Consider the following 16,763-nt stretch of genomic DNA (forward strand, 5'->3'; position numbering starts at 1 on the left):
CCCCCACCCCAGGCCCTGTGGTTGCAAAGATGCTCTAACAGGAAGCGGGTTTGAGGAGCCACACGGCTTCCTGCTCCCCCAGGGCTGAGCAGGGCCGGAGGGGCGAGTGCCAGCCTGGGCCACGAGACACAGCTTCTTGTCAGGGTCCCGGCGGCTTCCTCTTCCACGGCCGCTTCCGTGTGGCCGGGGCCCCCAGAGGCGCGAGCTGCGGCCCGTGGCCCAGGCCACCCTCCACCCCGCCCTGGTTCGGAGCCCTGCCCCCTGGGGCCGGGCCAAGCCCAAAGACTGGCTTGGGATCCTATGGGGGACCGGTAGGGCAAAGGTCTTGGGGGGCAGAGAGGTGGCTGGGCCAGGACCTGGGGGCTCCAGCCATGAAGTCTCGGCAGAAAGGGAAGAAGAAGGGCAGCTCCAAGGAGAGGGTGTTTGGGTGCGACTTACAGGAGCAGCTGCAGCGTTCCGGCCAGGAGGGTAAGGAGGTGGCTCAGGGCTGCTGTTGGGTGGGGGGCCCGGAGCCTCTCCAGCCCGGTCCAGCCTCAGGGACGGAGGCAGCTCCCAGGTGCCCGTGGCGAAGGGGCAGTGGCTCGGGGTCAGCGCCCAGGCGGCTGTCAAGCAGGCGCGGCAGGAAATGTGGCTCGGCGGCAGAGGAGACAGGGGAGCCCCCTTGTGTAACTACCTGTGGGTGGGGAGGCCGGAGAGCTGGGAGACCGAGAGGCGTAGGCAAGAGAGAGGGGAAGGCATCACTGCTGGAGACGGGAGGCGGCGGGACAGGGCCAGGGGACGAATGGCGAAAGGGCCCATGGACGGGCCTTGGGTCTGAATGAAAGGGGACAGGAGAAGGGTGCCAGGAGAGTTTGAGGGTGGCGCTGGGGCGCACGGGGGTTTCCTGGTTGGAGGAGAGCACCCCGGGGCCATGGTCGCAGGGCTCGGGGCCCTCTGCAGTCTTGCCGGGCCGCAGGTGAGGGTGTGGGTTGGCCTCTCCCTCTGCCAGTCTCTGTGACTCTCCCTGTGCAAAGGAGGAGCGGGTTTGGGTTGGGAGTGGAGGGGCGAGGGCAGAAGCGGCTGAAATGTGGGCTGCGGGAAGGGTCAGAGAGATGCCCCGGGGCTGGTCGGAGGGCAGGGGTGCAGGGTGCAAGGAGGTGGGTGTGGGGCCTGTCGGCTGCCTCCCTGAGTTCCCTGGAGGGGCTCAGAAGCCAGGAGGACGGGGGCCCACTCCGGGCTCATCCCCGCACGGAGTGGCCACTCACAAACTTCGCCTTGATTTGACATTGAACGCAGGTATCCCAGTGGCCCAGCCCAGCTTGTTTGTGCCCCTCCGAGCTCCTCCCAGAGAAGGGCACGATTTCCACCCCCCCACCCTACCCCACCCCAATCTGTCATTTCCTCTTCTCTGCTCTGGGTTGTGGTGCCTTCAGTCCGGGAGGGTGATGGTGGTTCCCGGCTCATTTCCTGCTCGTAGCCCCGCCCCCTCATCCCCAGACACCTCCTTCCCCTTTTCTCCTCCCCCAGGGGCCCCCATCCCCACCGGCCTCCGTTCAGGGAAACCCAGGGCCCCAGAGAGTCTTAAAGAGCTGAAGTCCCGAAGGCTTTGCTCTGCCTTTCTCTTCTCGCCGTGAAGAGCTTGACTGCCAGCACAGGGCTGACTCCTTTACAAGCGATTCCTCTCGAGAATGATGACTTCTGGGCCAAGCAAGGGCCACGTGATCCAATGGGGCTGATGTGCTTCCAGTTCTCTGCAAACCCTCAGTTCAGTCTCCTCATCCTGGGGCTGCCCTTCCCCGTGGCCCCCGCCAGCGCCATGTTGAAACACGGAACCCCCAGCCGGCCCAGACCCCACTCCTGTATCCCCTCCTGGCCTGTCTGCATTCCCAGCAGGTGAGGGGCGTGTTCTCTGGAAGGTTGCTGGGGCCTGGTCCTAGTGAGACCCAGAGGAGGAGAGGAGCACCCCCTTCCCTTCCCCAGCATCTCACCTGAGCCCAAGGGTGGAGTGATCTCGGGTACCTCTCCCTCTCCACCCCTTCCCTGGGCACAGACAGGTGGACAGTGAAAGGTCAGCGAGAGGCTGGTGATGGCTTCTCTCTTCAACCCAAGACTCACGGTCTGTGTTTCTGCTTCATTTATCCTCCCTGAGGATCTTGGTTTTCTCCATCTGTCTTCACTCCGTCTCAGCACCCTCTCCCAGCTCCTTGCCCCGGGGCCATCTCTTCCTTCCCCAAGCCCTACCTCTACTGAGTTCTTTCTTTCCCTAACGTTTATCTCTTTGCTACCCTGGTCAGGTAGCATTTCTGATCCTCGAAGTCTCTAAATTCTGGGCCCTCCTCCCGGACCCCGCCTCCATTCCCCGAGGTCTCCAGCCCTTGACTCCATCACCTCAGCCCTGTCTCTTACTTTCGTCTCTGATGCCATGGCTCTGATCTCTATTTCCTTGACGCTCCCCCCGCCCCACCCCATCTCTCGGCCTGTTATCTCTCCTTTCATCTCCATGACCCACCTCCTCCGTGGCTCTGACTCCTTAGGCTCTCTAATACCTTCTTTAAGGGCTTTTTCTGGAGATTCAGAATCAACAGAGAAGGGCAGGATGGGGAGGATCTGGCTTGGATGTAGTTCATGTGAAAAGGACCTAGGCCTTGGGTGACAGCGGACTATCTATGAGTCAATGGAGTAACATGGTGGCCAAGAGAGTTGGTGTGGCACTAGGCACCTGAGGAGGGTCCACCCCATTTCTTCAGTGCTGGGAACCTGAGGTCAGGGGGCCCTGGCAAATGGGCACAGGAAGTGGAAGGATGGATGGTGAACTGTAGGGCCAGGACTAAGGTGAGGCAAGAGAGGTGACCAAGGCGCAAAATTTAAGGAAGCCCTCAACCTAGGGCCACCACAGCACCCAGAGTGCCCCTTTCTTTTTCCCTCCCCCTTCCTTCCTTCCTTCCTTCCTTCCTTCCTTCCTTCCTTCCCTCCCTCCCTCTTCCTTCCTCCCTTCCTCCCTTCCTTCCTTTCTTCCTTCCTTCCTTCCTTCTTCCATCCTTGCTTCCTTCCTTCCTTCTTCTGTCCTTCCTTCCTTCCTTCTTTCCCTCCTTCCTTCCTTTCCTTCTTCCTTCCCTTCTTCCTATCTTCCTTCCTTTCTTCCTTCATTCCTTCTTCCATCCTTCCTTCCTTCCTTCTGTCCTTCCTTCCTCCCTCCCTCCTTCCTTCCTTCCCTCCTTCCTTCCTTCCCTCCTTCCTTCCTTCCTTCCCTCCCTCCCTCTTCCTTCCTTCCTTCCTTCCTTCCTTCCTTCCTTCCTTCCTCCTTTCCTCCTTCCTTCCTTGCTTCCTTCCTTCCTTCCTCTCTCTCTCTCCCTCCCTCCCTCCCTTCCTTCCTTTTTTAAAAAGTTTACTTTGGGGCGCCTGGGTGGCGCAGTCGGTTAAGCGTCCGACTTCAGCCAGGTCACGATCTCGCGGTCCGTGAGTTCGAGCCCCGTGTCAGGCTCTGGGCTGATGGCTCAGAGCCTGGAGCCTGTTTCTGATTCTGTGTCTCCCTCTCTCTCTGCCCCTCCCCCGTTCATGCTCTGTCTCTCTCTGTCCCAAAAATAAATAAACGTTGAAAAAAAATTTAAAAAAAAAAGTTTACTTATTAATTTTTTTAGTACACTCAATGTGGGGCTCGAACTTATGACCCTGAGATCAAGAGTTCCATGCTCTTCTGAAGGTCGTGTTTGTGCACAGTTAGCATTTGCACAGCTCTAGGAATGGGTGCTTCCGTAAATCCCGCACCTGCGCCTTCCTTGTCTCACCCAAGTCCTGGCTCTGGGGTGGGGGTGGGGGACAAAGGGTGTGGACACCAGGCCACATGAGGAGGGTTTACAATAGTGAATAATGGGTTTATTGATTATTTCCTTCATTCTATATTTCTCTAATTAATTACTTCATCCCACCAAGAACTTGGCATGGATGATTCCAAAAGCTAACACTTTACAAAAACATAGAATACAATGACCGAGGGAATTGGGTTGAAGGGGGAATGAGAGGAAGGTCAAGATCCGTGCCCAGAAGTGCGTATCGGGTGATTCTATATGGTTTCTAGATGTGGGCTCTGAGCTTCCTGGTAACTAAAGAGGTGAACATAATCAGGTCTAAGACTCATAAAGCCCAGAAGGAAAAAAAAAAAAAAAAACCAGATGGCTGAGGAGAGACAGCTTTTCGTGACACTGACACGGGAGAGGGATTTCTCTGGAAAGTCTTGGTGAATCGAACTTAGTGTTTTGTCTTGGGCAATATTCTCTAGTTCAACCTCCAGGGAATGTTAGTCATCCTCATACCTGATGGCTTTCTTCCCCAAGTTGTCAATACACCACTATTGAGCACCTGCTGTTTCCACACCGTGCTAGATGCTGGGGAACATGTCACTGGTTTTCAGAGGTGGAGACACAAAGGAAAGTAGTGATAATGAAGTGTGGTAAGTGCCACGATACAGATACAAGCAAGGGGCTCAGAGTTGGAGGTGATCTTTGAGGCGTGTTTTGGCGAACGCATCGGAGTTCACCCGTCAAAGACAGAGGGAAGGGTATTTCCAGGCAAGGGAACGTCACGAGTTACGGGGCCAAGGCGTGTTCACGGAGCAGCAAAGAGCCGGATCCTAGGGCTTGTCGGAGAGGCAACCGGAGCCGAGGCTGGGAGAGCAGCTGGGCCCGGCCTTTGCAGGGCCTTATGCACCAGGCTGAAGGGTTTCTCTTTTATCCTCCATCTGTAGGCCGAGCAGTGAAGACTGGGCTGAAGCAAAGTGTTTATGGAGCAGAAGATTTAAGGCAGGGAAAGCTTTCGCAAGAGAAACCTTCTGGAGACAGGGTTTCACACAGGGCGTTGGAAGGTTTCCCGAGTCTGAGACATCATGTCAGAAAACATGAGGGATGTTGGGGCGCCTGGGGGGCTCAGTCGGTTAAACGTCCGACTTTGACTCAGGTCATGATCTCTCGGTCCGTGAGTTCGAGCCCCACGTCGGGCTCTGTGCTGACAGCTCAGAGCCTGGAACCTGCTTCCCATTCTGTGTCTCCCTCTCTCTCTGCCCCTCCCCCGCTCATGCTCTGTCTCTGTCTCTGTCTCTCTCTCTCTCTCTCTCCCTCTCTCTCTCAAAAATAAATAAACATAAAAAAAGAAAAAAGAAAACATGAGGGATGTCAAAATCAGTAACATTCTGTTTGGGCCTCAGAGAGGGTGCACACACACACACACACACACACAGCCGGTCGCACTTAGATCTTGTCCTTCAGGAGCTTACGGTCTGGCAACAGGGGAGGGGGCCCAGGGTGGGAAAGAGAAGGCAACTTTTGGCACCCCTGGATGGGAATCCTGGTGCTAGCTGGTAATACTGGGCACTCGTTACTTCTCTGACCCTCTGCAGAATGAGGACTAGGATACCTAATGCACAGAGCTTGGCACATCGCTGCTTCTCTCCTGCACCGACCTGTGTGCAGGTTTGCCGCGATCTTGTGCGCCTTCCTATGACAGACCTACTACGCACGCGCTGGCCTCCTGGCTCGACAACAGTCCCCGTCAGCCCTGCGCCTTGTGGGTCCGGACAACTCACGCTGCTTCATTTTCTATAGAGTGTTAAATAAATGTACTTTCCTTGTTTTTTTAAGTTTAGGTATTTCCTTTGAGAGAGAGAGAGAGAGAGCAGGGGAGGGGCAGAGAGAGGGGGGAGAGAGAGAATCCCAAGAGGGCTCCGCGCTGTCGGCACAGAGCTTGATGCGGGGCTCGAACTCACGAACCGTGAGATCGTGACCCGGGCCGAAATCCGGGGTCAGACCCTTCATTGACTGAGCCCCCCGGGCGCCCCTAAATAAATGCACTTTCAAGACCCGTCCTTTTACTCCGAGTCTCCTTCCAAGCAGACTGCTGCCCCTTCGAAGATTCTGGGGTAGCAGCTAGTAATTACAGAGAGACAGATTTCAGCTCAACAAAAGGCAGAACTTTCTAGCAGCAGTGGGCGGTCTGGACAGGCAGTGTGCTCCCCCCTCACCTGGGGGATTTTCGCAGAGGCTCTGGACCCAATGGACGGAGAGACCGGGGGCCGAGGCCCTCTGAGACTCCTTGCGACAGGTGGCTATTCCGCGAGCTCTGCCTTCAGTCTCCCCAAACCCCCGTCCCCGATGCTTCCATTTCTCAGATCCCCTGCGGTCTCTGTCCTCCCAGACCTGCTGATCTCTCTTCTCTGTGTCGTCTGTGTCCCCAGTGCCACAGGTGCTGAGGAGCTGTGCAGAGTTCGTGGAGGAATACGGGGTAGTAGATGGGATCTACCGCCTCTCGGGGGTCTCCTCCAACATCCAGAAGCTCCGGTGAGTCAGGCAGGGAGGGGAGGGCTCCGTGGGCCAGGAGGGGCGAGGGAAGCGGGGAGAAGGAAGCGTGGACTCTGGAGTCTCCTCAGGAGGTGCATGTCTCCACTCCCATATACGCCCACCCAGTTTTAAAAACTTGGATATAACTCATACACCATAAAACTCGCTATTTAAACATGTATGACGCAGGGGCGCCTGGGGGGGCTCAGTGGGTTGAGCGACCGACGCTGGCTCAGGTCATGATCTCACGGTCTGTGGGTTCAAGCCCCGCCTCGGGCTCTGTGCTGACAGCTCGGAGCCTGGAGCCTGCTTCCGATTCGGTGTCTCCCTCTCTCTCTGCCCCTCCCCTGCTCTCTCTCTCTCTCTCTCAAAACTAAATAAACAACAAAAAAAATAACACTAAAAGTAAATACGTACGACTCAGCGATTTTTAGCATATTCACAAGGCCAGGCATGCCACCATCACCACTCATTCCAGAACATTCATCAACCCCCAAAGCAGTCGCTCCACATTTCCCCTTTCCCGCAGCCTCTGGCCGCCACGGGTCCACCACCTGGCTCCGCGGGCTCGCCCGTTCCGGACGTTTCATACAAACGGAACCGTATTACGTACCCTTTTGTGTCTGGCTTCTTTTCGTGGCGGGTCTGCAGGGGCTCGTGCACGTTGTCGCACCTGCCGCTGCTTCACCTCCGTTTCCGGCTCGACCGCATTTGGTTCATCTGTACATCGACCGATGGACAGTGCGCCTCTTGGCTGCGAGGAACAGCGCGGCCGCGAACGTTCGCCCACCGGCATTGGTGCCGACGGGCGGCTTCAGTTCTCTGGGGTAGACACGTGGGAGCGGGCTTGCTGGGTCGCATGTCGAACTTTCTAAGGAGCTGCCGGACCGTTTTCCGTGGCCGGGCGTCAGTTCACACCCCCAGCAGCCGGGCACGAGGGCTCCAATTTCCCCGCATCCCGCCGGCCATCCCAGCGGATGTGAAGTCATGTGTCACCTGGATTCGCATCTTCCCTAACAGCCAATGACGCCGAACATCTTGTGTGTTTCTTACTCCCTTGTAGATCTTTTTATTTTTTAATTTTTTTGAGGCTTAGTTACGTTAGAGAGAGAGAGAGAGAGACAGAGAGACAAAGTGTGAGCAGGGAAGGGGCAGGGAGAGGGAGGCACAGCATCCGAAGCAGGTTCCAGGCTCTGAGCCGTCAGCCCAGAGCCCGACGCGGGGCTCCAACTTACCAGCCGAGCTGTGAGATCCTGACGCGAGCTGAAGTCAGATGCTTAACCGACTGAGCCACTCAGGCGCCCCTCCTTTGCTCGTTTTGTTTTTGTTTTTTGAAGTTTATCCATTTACTTTTTGAGAGAGAGAGAGAGAGAGAGAGAGAGAGAGAGAGAGAGCCCAAGTCGGGGAGGGGCAGAGAGAGAGGGAGAGAGAGAGAGAATCCAAAGCAGGCTCTGTGGTCAGTGCGCAAACCCGGATGCAGGGCTTGAACTCACGAAGCCATGAGATCACGACCTGAGCCGAAATCAACAGTCAGATGCTCAGCTGACTGAGCCACCCGGCCACCCCTCCCCCCACCTCCCCGCCTCGCTCATTTTTAAATTGGGTTATTTGTTGCCTTTGAGCTGTAAGAATTCTTCACACGGTCCAGATACTAAACGCCCCAGCAAATCTGTGCTTCGCACATGTTTTCTTCCATTCTGTGGGTTGTCCTGGCTTTCGTGACACTGTCCTCTGGCGCCCAAAAGTTTGTCACGTGACGCTCCGTGTATCTGTTTGTCCTTTGGCCGCTCGTGCTCTTGGACGTCTTATCTGAGAACCTGTTGGCTGTAACCACGAAGAGTTACACTTATGTTTCCTTCTAAGATCTGCGTCCCCTCCACCTTTTCACGAGCCCAGAAGCACGTGCAGGCGCACCCCTCCGCCCTTACTGGCTCGGACGCCCCCCTGCCTTGCCGCTCACCCCCCGCGGCTCCATCCCCGACGCGTCTCCCTGTGCCCGCACGCACGGGTCCCTTTCCCTACCCACCCGGCCGCCTGCACACCCCCCGGGCACCGCGACAGGTGCACCTGCGTCTGCTGCCTCACGGACACACACGCCCCAACGTCCTCCTCCCAAGTCCCGAGCCTGCTGACCGCCGACCCTGCCCGGACCCACCCGCACAGCCCCCGCCTCTCCCACTGCCCCCCCCACCCCCCTTCCCCCACTCCTCACACTCCGCACCTCCCCAGGCAGGAGTTTGAGGCAGAGCGGAAGCCGGACCTGCGGAGAGATGTTTACCTGCAGGACATCCATTGTGTCTCTTCCCTGTTAAAGGCCTACTTCAGGGAACTTCCAGACCCTCTGCTCACTTACCGGCTCTATGACAAGTTTGCTGTGAGTTGAGAGGTCGGGGGGGAGGGGGGGGAGGAGACGAGGATGAGGGGTGATCGTCCTGGCGCCGATGTCCCAAGTGGGTGTTCAACGGCCGGACAGAGTGCTGGCGATCCCGAATGACAGAGACCACGTGAAAAGGAAAAGACCCCCCCCTCCCGCCAATCTCCCCCCTCTTCTCTTCGCCTCCCCTCCTTCCCTTGGGGCCTGCGGCTCACGCACGGTGCAGGGATGAGGCTGGGGGACGTAGAACCCAGGCGGAGAGCAGAGGGCCCTGGGAAATCACCTGGGCCAGAGCTTCCCTCCGTGGGAGAGAAGGAGAACCCTTCTTAGAAGTCAAAACTTGCCCCGGAGCGCGCCTCCACCAGCGGACTGGATCCTGGACAGCTTTTGAGTGAGGGAACGCAGGACAAAAATGCTCTCTTGAGTTCAGTAGCGTTTAAAGAGTGAGTTGCATTTTGTCGAGCACGATAGGGTTGTAGGAGCCGGGAGCAGCGGCCCACGCAGTTCAGCCCACGCCGGCCGGACCGTGTGGGCGCAGGCCTCCCTGGGCACCTCGGAGTAACTCCACGGCCCCTGGAACACCCGCAGGGAGGGACCACGGGGGTATTCCTGTACCGGAGCGGCACCGGGGGAGGAGGCCAAGGCAGAGCGGCAGGGAGTTGCTCAAGGTCGCAGAGCTATGGGGTGGCAGGGCTGAGACCCAGCAGCAGGTGCCGTGGGCCCCGAGCTCTGGGCTCTGTCTACTCATCACGTGGCTTCCGAAGAGCTGGGCTGGGGGATGGGGTGGGGTGCAGCACAGGCCGTTTCTGTCGGTGGGGCTCAGTGCTCCGAGGAGTGAGCAAGGGCGGCGCGGGCCGGCTGGCCCGGTTCTTGAACCTTCCTCCCCACCAGGAGGCCGTGGCAGTGCAGTTGGAGCCGGAGCGTCTGATCAAGATCCTCGAGGTGCTTGGAGAACTCCCTCTCCCAAACTACAGGTGTGTGGGGTTCCTCCCTCCCCAGAGGGCCGCCCCACGCCCCACGCAACCCTGGGGCCTCGATTTGTCTCTTCCCTTCCGGCTCCCAGACCTCAATCCGACCCCGGCCCTGGGCGTCCCCTGTGTGACCCCCGGCCCACAATGCCCCCCTTCTGCAGGACCCTGGAGTTCCTCACGCGGCACTTGGTACACATGGCCTCGTTCAGTGCTCAGACCAACATGCACGCCCGCAACCTGGCCATCGTGTGGGCCCCCAACCTGCTGAGGTGGGCACATGTGCGAGCAGCCTGGGGGGGGGGGGGGTCCTGGCAGAGCCCAGCCCCCAGAGGCTGCCCCAGGAAGGGGCGTGGCTATGGGGGTGCCCTGGGGAGGGGGGGTGGGGCCTCCTAGAGCCCGGTGAGAAACAGGGGGTTTCGCAATTACGTTGAGCGGGACGGGGCTTACCCACTGGACACGAGGCCTTGTGTCTTCTGGTGCCGTGTCCCCGAGCTCAGAGTCCTTGTTGAAGGTGTGTCGAGCAAACGTCTCGCGGTCTATTGGAGATCTGGCCTGTATATCACCCCCCGTGGTGTAAGGCAGACTATGAGAAGTCCTGAGAGTCATTATAACGAGGCACCCTCGCGTGCAAAGGTTAGAGGTGAATTCTGACGGGAGTGAATTCCCAGAGGGCTTCCTGAAGGAAGGCATTTGAGGCTTGAATCACGCATGTGGTTTAAGAGGTGGGGACGAGGTTAAGGGCACGCAGGGGAGGGGGGATGGGGGTATTTTTAGGGAGAATTCAGACGGGGAAGTGTGGTGGGGCTGGAGGGGAATAACTCCACGTCTCCACAGGTCTAAGGACATAGAGGCCTCGGGCTTCAATGGGACAGCAGCCTTCATGGAGGTGCGGGTGCAGTCCATCGTGGTCGAGTTTATCCTCACGCATGTGGACCAGCTCTTTGGGGGCGCTGCCCTTTCCAGTGAGTGTCCCTCCCAGCCACCACACCACCACAGTCTGTCTGGGGAGTCATGTCAGGGTCACAGAGGGCCTCAGAGGCCACCTCGTTCAGTCTCCCCGTTTTGCAGATGAGACAGCTGAGACTCACAGCTGTGGTCACATGGAGAAGATCCTGGAGAGGTGATGGCCTAGTCCGTTCTTGAGCAAACCTCTCCTGCATAGCCTGACCTTCTAATCACCATCCTGGCTCTCGGGGCCACTGACCGATCATTCCTACCCCAGCCCACCTGGCCGGTGTGCTGGGATCTCCTGACCCTTGTCCCCGAGGACGCCCTCTTGAGGAGCCCAGACACAGAGGGTCTGTCTCCCAAGACCTCTGAGTATATCCTTAGCCTGGCGGTTAGTTGGTGGGTGGGAGGGTTCTACAGGGAGCTGAGGCCCTCTTTCAACTCTTTTTTAAAACATGTTTATTTTATTATTTATTATAATTATTTATTATTAAAAATTTTTAAATATGTATTTATTTTTGAGAGCGAGAGAGCGAGACAGAGTGTGAGCAGGGGAGAGGCAGAGAGAGAGGGAGACACAGAATCCAAGGCAGGCTCCAGGCTCTGAGCGGTCAGCGCAGAGCCCGACGCGGGGCTCAAACTCACGAACCGTGAGCTCATGACCTGAGCCGAAGTCGGATGCTCAACCGACTGAGCCAGCCAGGCGCCCTGTCATCTCTGTTCTTGGCCGGCCAATTCCTCTTCTTTCGCTAGGTGGTGAAATGGAGTGTGGATGGCGATCACTTCCAGGGGCCCGGGCGTCAGGCAGCCCCGAGGACCTTATGCCCAGGTCCCTGCCCTACAATCTGCCTAGCAACCTGCAGGCTGGTGATGGACCCCCGCAGATACGGCCCTACCACACTATCATTGAAATTGCGGAGCACAAGTAAGGTCTCCTTCCTGGCCCTCCTCCCCGACATTGACCACCAGGCTCCAACCCCAATGACTTCTCCATTCCTTCCAGGAGGAAAGGGTCTCTGAAGGTCAGGAAGTGGAAATCTATCTTCAACCTGGGTCGCTCTGGCCATGAGACCAAGCGTAAACTTCCGCGGGGCGCTGAGGACAGAGGTGAGTCTGGAGGGACGTAGTGGGGGGGGGGGCGCTCTGCTGAAGGCGAGCAGGACCCTGGCCCTACAAACATTCATGTCTTGCAGAGGACAAATCCGATAAGGGGACCTTGCGGCCAGCCAAGAGCATGGACTCACTGAGTGCTGCGGCTGGGGTCAGTGATGGTGAGTACAGGTGTGCATGTGGTGTGTGTGTGTGTGCGCGTGTGTGCGCGCGTGCATGCAGAGGCTGATGAACACCTGCGTGCGCGTGTGTGGGTGTCTCTGCAAGGGAATAGCAGTGTTATGGATGAGACAGACCATTGTGTGTGCACTGCTGCGTGTTTGTGTGTCTGTACACGTGGCTGTGTGCTCGCTAATTTCAAAGAAAAATATACACGTAATGAGTGCTTATTATACACCAGCCACAGTACCTGATGTTGGGTTTACAATAGTGAGTTGATCATCTGATCAACAGGTGTGTTCAAATGAGCGTACAAAGGGGGAGAGAGCGGGGTGTGGGTTGGGGGGGGCAGGGACGGCCGGAGGGACGGAGGGGGGGGTTCCTAAGTGTCACTGTGGGAGGTTCGCAGCGGTGGCCAAGGGAAGCCGGGCCCGGTGCCTTCCAGGCTGTCCTAACTCTCAGGCTTGAGAAAGCAGGGCTCGCTCTCCAGAGCCTTCCTGAGGTGTCCGGGCCCCTTTGCCGCCCTGCGCTCTCTCCCGCACAGAGCCGGAGGGGCTGGCGGGACCCAGCCATCCCCAGCCGAGCGCGTTGCCGCAGGACAGCTTGGAGAATGACTCCGGGGAGGCGGCGGAGGGTGACCGGGAGCGGAAGCCGGAGGCGCTGGGCGGCACCAGCTCTGAGCCTGGCACGCCGCGGGCCGGCCGGTCGGGGACCCGCGCTGGGAGCAGCGGCCGAGCAGAGCGCTGTGCTGGAGTCCACATCTCGGACCCCTACAACGTCAACCTCCCACTGCACATCACCTCCATCCTCAACGTGCCCCCAAACATCATCTCCAACGTCTCCTTGGCCAGGCTCACCCGAGGCCTTGAGTGCCCCGCCCTACAGCCCCGGCCAAGCCCTGCCTCCGGCCCGGGCCCTGGCCCCGGCCCCGGCCCCCCAGGTGAGGCCCCGGGGATCTCCCAGGCCTGGGAGAAGGGACTAGAATTCCAGGCTGAAGCTCTGATGCAAGGTATCTGTCCTGAAAATGGCAGACGCCTCAGTCCTCAGGCTCTGGGTGGTCACCTTCGGCTGCCTCCCTGACTTCCAGGCTGGGGGGGGGGGTGGGAATCCAGTAATATTATCAGGTTCTGTGAAACCCACAGAGAGAGGACCCCCGGCAGTCTTCAGATCACTGAGGTACCCGAGACTGGGAGTCCGGGTCAGACTCAGACAGTAGGGATCACGGAGTACAAGGCGGGGCTGTATAATAGATGCTGGTGATAATATAGGATTAACACTAATCGTTAACATGTATTGAAGGTTTACTGCTTGCCATGTGCTGTGTTAAGGACTTTGCAGGCATTCGCTTGTTTTCTTCTTTTGCGATCTTATGACGCCGTCATTGTTGCTGTGCTTCTGTCACAGCGGTGGGACTGGAGACCTAGGTTAAGCTATTTGCCGTTGAGTTAGTTCAGAGGTTCTGAAGTGTCACTGATGAGAAGTATTGAGGCAGCACAGGGCAGCGGGGAAGGACTCGGGCTACAGAGTTAAGTAGACTTGGGTTCAAAATTGGGCCGTGCCACTCACTGTTTGCGTGACCTTGGACAGATCTCTCTGGGTCTCGCTTTCCTCATGTGTAAAATGGGGATAAATACCCTACATCATAGGGCTGTGTCGTGGGGGGACGAAATAAGACAGCGCACTGTAAAACGTACAGGATGGTGCCTGGCACCTGGCGGGAGCGATAAGCCAGTAGGTAGGGATGCTGGTCTGAAAGCATTGGCCACAGGCCAAATCTATGCCGGGGGCGTTGGTCCCGATACGGTAGCAGTGCTAGGAAGATGCATTTTGTAAAGGGTCAAGGCTGGTCTTGACCTGTGTGTTCCTGGGACTACCTTTCTCTCAACAGATGAGAAGTTGGAGGCAAGTTCGGCCGCAGGTCCCCCGGCTGACTGTGGCCCGGCGGACGTGGCCCCTGCCCTGGAGGACTGCCTGTCCCAGGAGGTGCAGGATTCCTTCTCCTTCCTAGAGGACTCAAGCAGCTCAGAGCCCGAGTGGGTGGGGGTGGAAGATGGGGAGGTGGCCAAGGCAGGAACTGCAGGAGCAGCCTTCTCCCCTGGGGAGGACGACCCTGGGATGGGCTACCTAGAGGAGCTCCTGAGAGTCGGGCCTCAGGTAAGAAGGAGCTGTGCTGGGTTTGGGGGTGCTGGGGAGGCCAGAGGGCGGACAGGGCCCCCTGGTCCTGAGCCACGGTGCTATGCCCGCAGGTGGAGGAGTTCTCTGTGGAGCCGCCCCTGGATGACCTGTCTCTGGATGAGGCACAGTTTGTCCTGGCTCCCAGCTGCTGTTCCCCGGACTCTGCGGGCCCCGGGCCTGAAGGAGAAGAGGAGAGTGGGGAGGAGGTCTTCCTGAGTGCCTACGATGACCTAAGTCCCCTTCTGGGGCCCAAACACCCAAACTGGGAGGGCCCAGGGAGCCTGGAAGAAGAGGCAGCAGGATGCAGGGGACAGGGGGCTCCAGGGCAGGCTGAGGGAGAGCAGGCATGCCGGGAAGGTGGGGAGGACAGGGAGGTTGAGCCTGAAGGCAGACGGGACGTCCCAGAGGAGGCTGAGGGGAGTCCGGAGAGCGAGGTGGAGGATGGAGAAGCAGGTGAGGGAGGAGGGAAGGCTGGGGAAAGCCAGGAGATGACGGTCAGTGTGAAGGAAGGGGGTGGGGAAGAGCCAGAGGCCAAGGGAGAGGAGTCCCGTGGTCAGCAGGAGGAGGGCAGTATGGAGGAAGCTAAGTGTGCGGTGGGAACAGGAGGAGAGCAGGGTAAAGACGAGGAGAAAGAAAGCAAGGAGAGAGGGGAAGAGGCTGAGGAAGGAGAGGAAGCCCAGGTACAAGCCAGAAGGGACCCGGAGCGCGGGGCCCAGGAAACCCAAGTTGCCGAGGGGAGCTGGGAAGCTGTACACAAACAAGAGGCTGACGGAGGCAGAGAGGACGAGGCCAAAGGACAGAGGGGGCCTGAGAACCAAGGGGCAAGAGAAGCCCAAGGGGGTGGTGAAGACGGCAGAAGCCCCGAAGCAGCAGCTGAAGGAGGAGCAGGGAAGGTCAGCAAGGAACAGGAGAGTGGGGACGGGGAGCGTGAGGGAGACCAGAGTGCTGGAGGTGACCGTGTAGAGAAGGACGCCCTTCCTGAAGGGTCACACGCAGAGCCCCTGGAGGTTGGCAGTGCCAAAGAGGGCAACCCCCAGTCCTCTGAGGCAGAACAGGCGGTCCCGCAGCCACCCCGGCCACAGGAGATGGAGCCCGAGGGGCCGCTCGTTCCAGAGGGCTGCAACCCGTGTCCCTGTCCTCTTGGCTCAGCTGGTGGTGTGGGCATGCGCCTGGCTTCCAGCCTGGTTCAGGTCCAACAGGTCCGCTCTGTGCCTGTGGTGCCCCCCAAACCACAATTTGCCAAGATGCCTAGTGCGATGTGTAGCAAGATCCACGTGGCACCTGCAAACCCATGCCCGAGGCCTGGCCGGCTTGATGGGACTCCTGGGGAAAGGGCTTGGGGGTCCCGAGCCTCCCGTTCCTCTTGGAGGAATGGGGGCAGTCTTTCTTTCGATGCTGCTGTGGCCCTGGCCCGGGACCGCCAGAGGACTGAGGCCCAGGGAGTTCGGCGGACCCAGACCTGTACGGGGGGTGGGGACTACAGCCTCATCCCCAGAACCTCCCCGTGTAGCGTGATCCCTGCCTATTCTCGGCCACTTAGCTGCCTGGAGCTCCCACCCAAAGACACAGAAGGGTCTGGACACCGGAGTCGGCTTAGTCTGCCCCCCAGGGAGCCCCAGCCCCCCGACCCTCTTCTGTCCCCCCAGCGCCGATCATATGCGTTTGAAACACAGGCCAACCCTGGGAGAGGTGAGGGACTGTGAGTAGGACCACAGTGCTGGGCAAAGGGGACAGTAAGTTGTCTTGAACCTCCAGATTCCCAGACCGGCTGTTTCTCCCGCAGCCCGAGCAGCTGGAGTGTCCAACACCATAGGCTTTGACCCTCCAGCTTCTCTTTTCGACTATGGGAAGCATTGCCTCCGTTGGTTTACTTGAGCTTGTCTCAGACACAAAGCACTTATCCCTTAGGATGTTCCCAAGAAAGTCACCGAGATCCTGTTACCAAGGAGCGGGGTCATTGGTCAAAGGGAACAAAGCGTAGGCAGAAAACTTAAGAGGTTTCTCAAAGTGAAGAATGAAGAGGGAACTCCAGATAAGTTCCTGCCTCCTCTGGGGCTGTGTACTTCCCTTCATGGAAGCCCAGGGTGGAGGAGGGGAGGGTGGGGCCAAGTCAGAGGCTGTCACACATCGACACTTCTGAGTTGCCCATCCTTATTCTGCTCTTGGACCCTTGGGTACCTCCTGACTCTCCTAGCTCCAGATTAGGAGGACCATGTCAAGGAAGCTCTCTGAAGTCCTCAAAGTGTGTTGGAGGGACTGGCTCCCTCTCCAGCATCCCCACCCTCTGCCTCCAGTCACCTTTAGGAAGAGAGATCTTCTGCAGATCTCCCTGGCTTCTCCTTTTTCCTTTGGAATAACTTCCTCCTATTTCAAGGAAGGGGAATAGCATAACTCAGGCCCTGGGACTGCTTCTCCAGACAGGCTGGGGCCATATGTTCCATCCTAGTAAGAAGCAACCTCAGAATAAAAGTTGTACTTTTATACCTACACAGTGTGAAGCCTCGTGTTTTTTTTTGTGTGTTTTTTTTTAACTAGAGTCTTAGGTGACGGGTATTACATTTTCATATTTGGCAAGATGTCTTCTTGCTGTTGTTGTTAGGGTGCTCTTCCTCAGTTGTTGTCATGGAGACCTGTGGCTAGAAACTAGAGCTGGGTTCATGGTGGTCAGGAAATGGGGAAGAGAAACTTCTATTTACATAACGCTCATGATCTACCAGTAAA

At 58.0% G+C, this 16,763-nt stretch overlaps 1 protein-coding gene across 4 annotated transcripts; it reads left to right on the forward strand.

Annotated features, from left to right (window-relative positions):
* The first annotated feature begins 276 nt into the window (after positions 1 to 276).
* Positions 277 to 16,529, forward strand: ARHGAP30 (Rho GTPase activating protein 30). Of its 4 annotated transcripts, none has more exons than XM_047092873.1 (12): positions 277 to 468; positions 6,203 to 6,305; positions 8,535 to 8,679; positions 9,571 to 9,653; positions 9,812 to 9,919; positions 10,485 to 10,612; positions 11,352 to 11,523; positions 11,602 to 11,705; positions 11,792 to 11,869; positions 12,412 to 12,807; positions 13,756 to 14,021; positions 14,114 to 16,529. In XM_047092873.1, exons 1-12 carry the CDS (start codon positions 372 to 374, stop codon positions 15,743 to 15,745), a joined length of 3,312 nt encoding a protein of 1,103 aa, XP_046948829.1. In that variant the 5' UTR covers positions 277 to 371; the 3' UTR covers positions 15,746 to 16,529. The 4 variants fall into 4 exon arrangements, with proteins under 4 accessions (XP_046948829.1, XP_046948828.1, XP_046948830.1 ...); XM_047092872.1 differs by lacking the exon at positions 277 to 468 and adding an exon at positions 1,507 to 1,872 and having other exon boundaries at positions 8,539 to 8,679; XM_047092874.1 differs by lacking the exon at positions 277 to 468 and adding an exon at positions 1,507 to 1,872 and having other exon boundaries at positions 8,539 to 8,679; positions 13,756 to 13,850.
* Positions 16,530 to 16,763: the final 234 nt, after the last annotated feature.

Source organism: Lynx rufus, unplaced genomic scaffold (assembly GCF_022079265.1).
Source record: "Lynx rufus isolate CCGP_SWC_20201006 ecotype Redwood Valley unplaced genomic scaffold, mLynRuf1.p SCAF_31, whole genome shotgun sequence".
In the NCBI taxonomy this organism is placed as follows: Eukaryota; Metazoa; Chordata; class Mammalia; order Carnivora; family Felidae; genus Lynx; species Lynx rufus.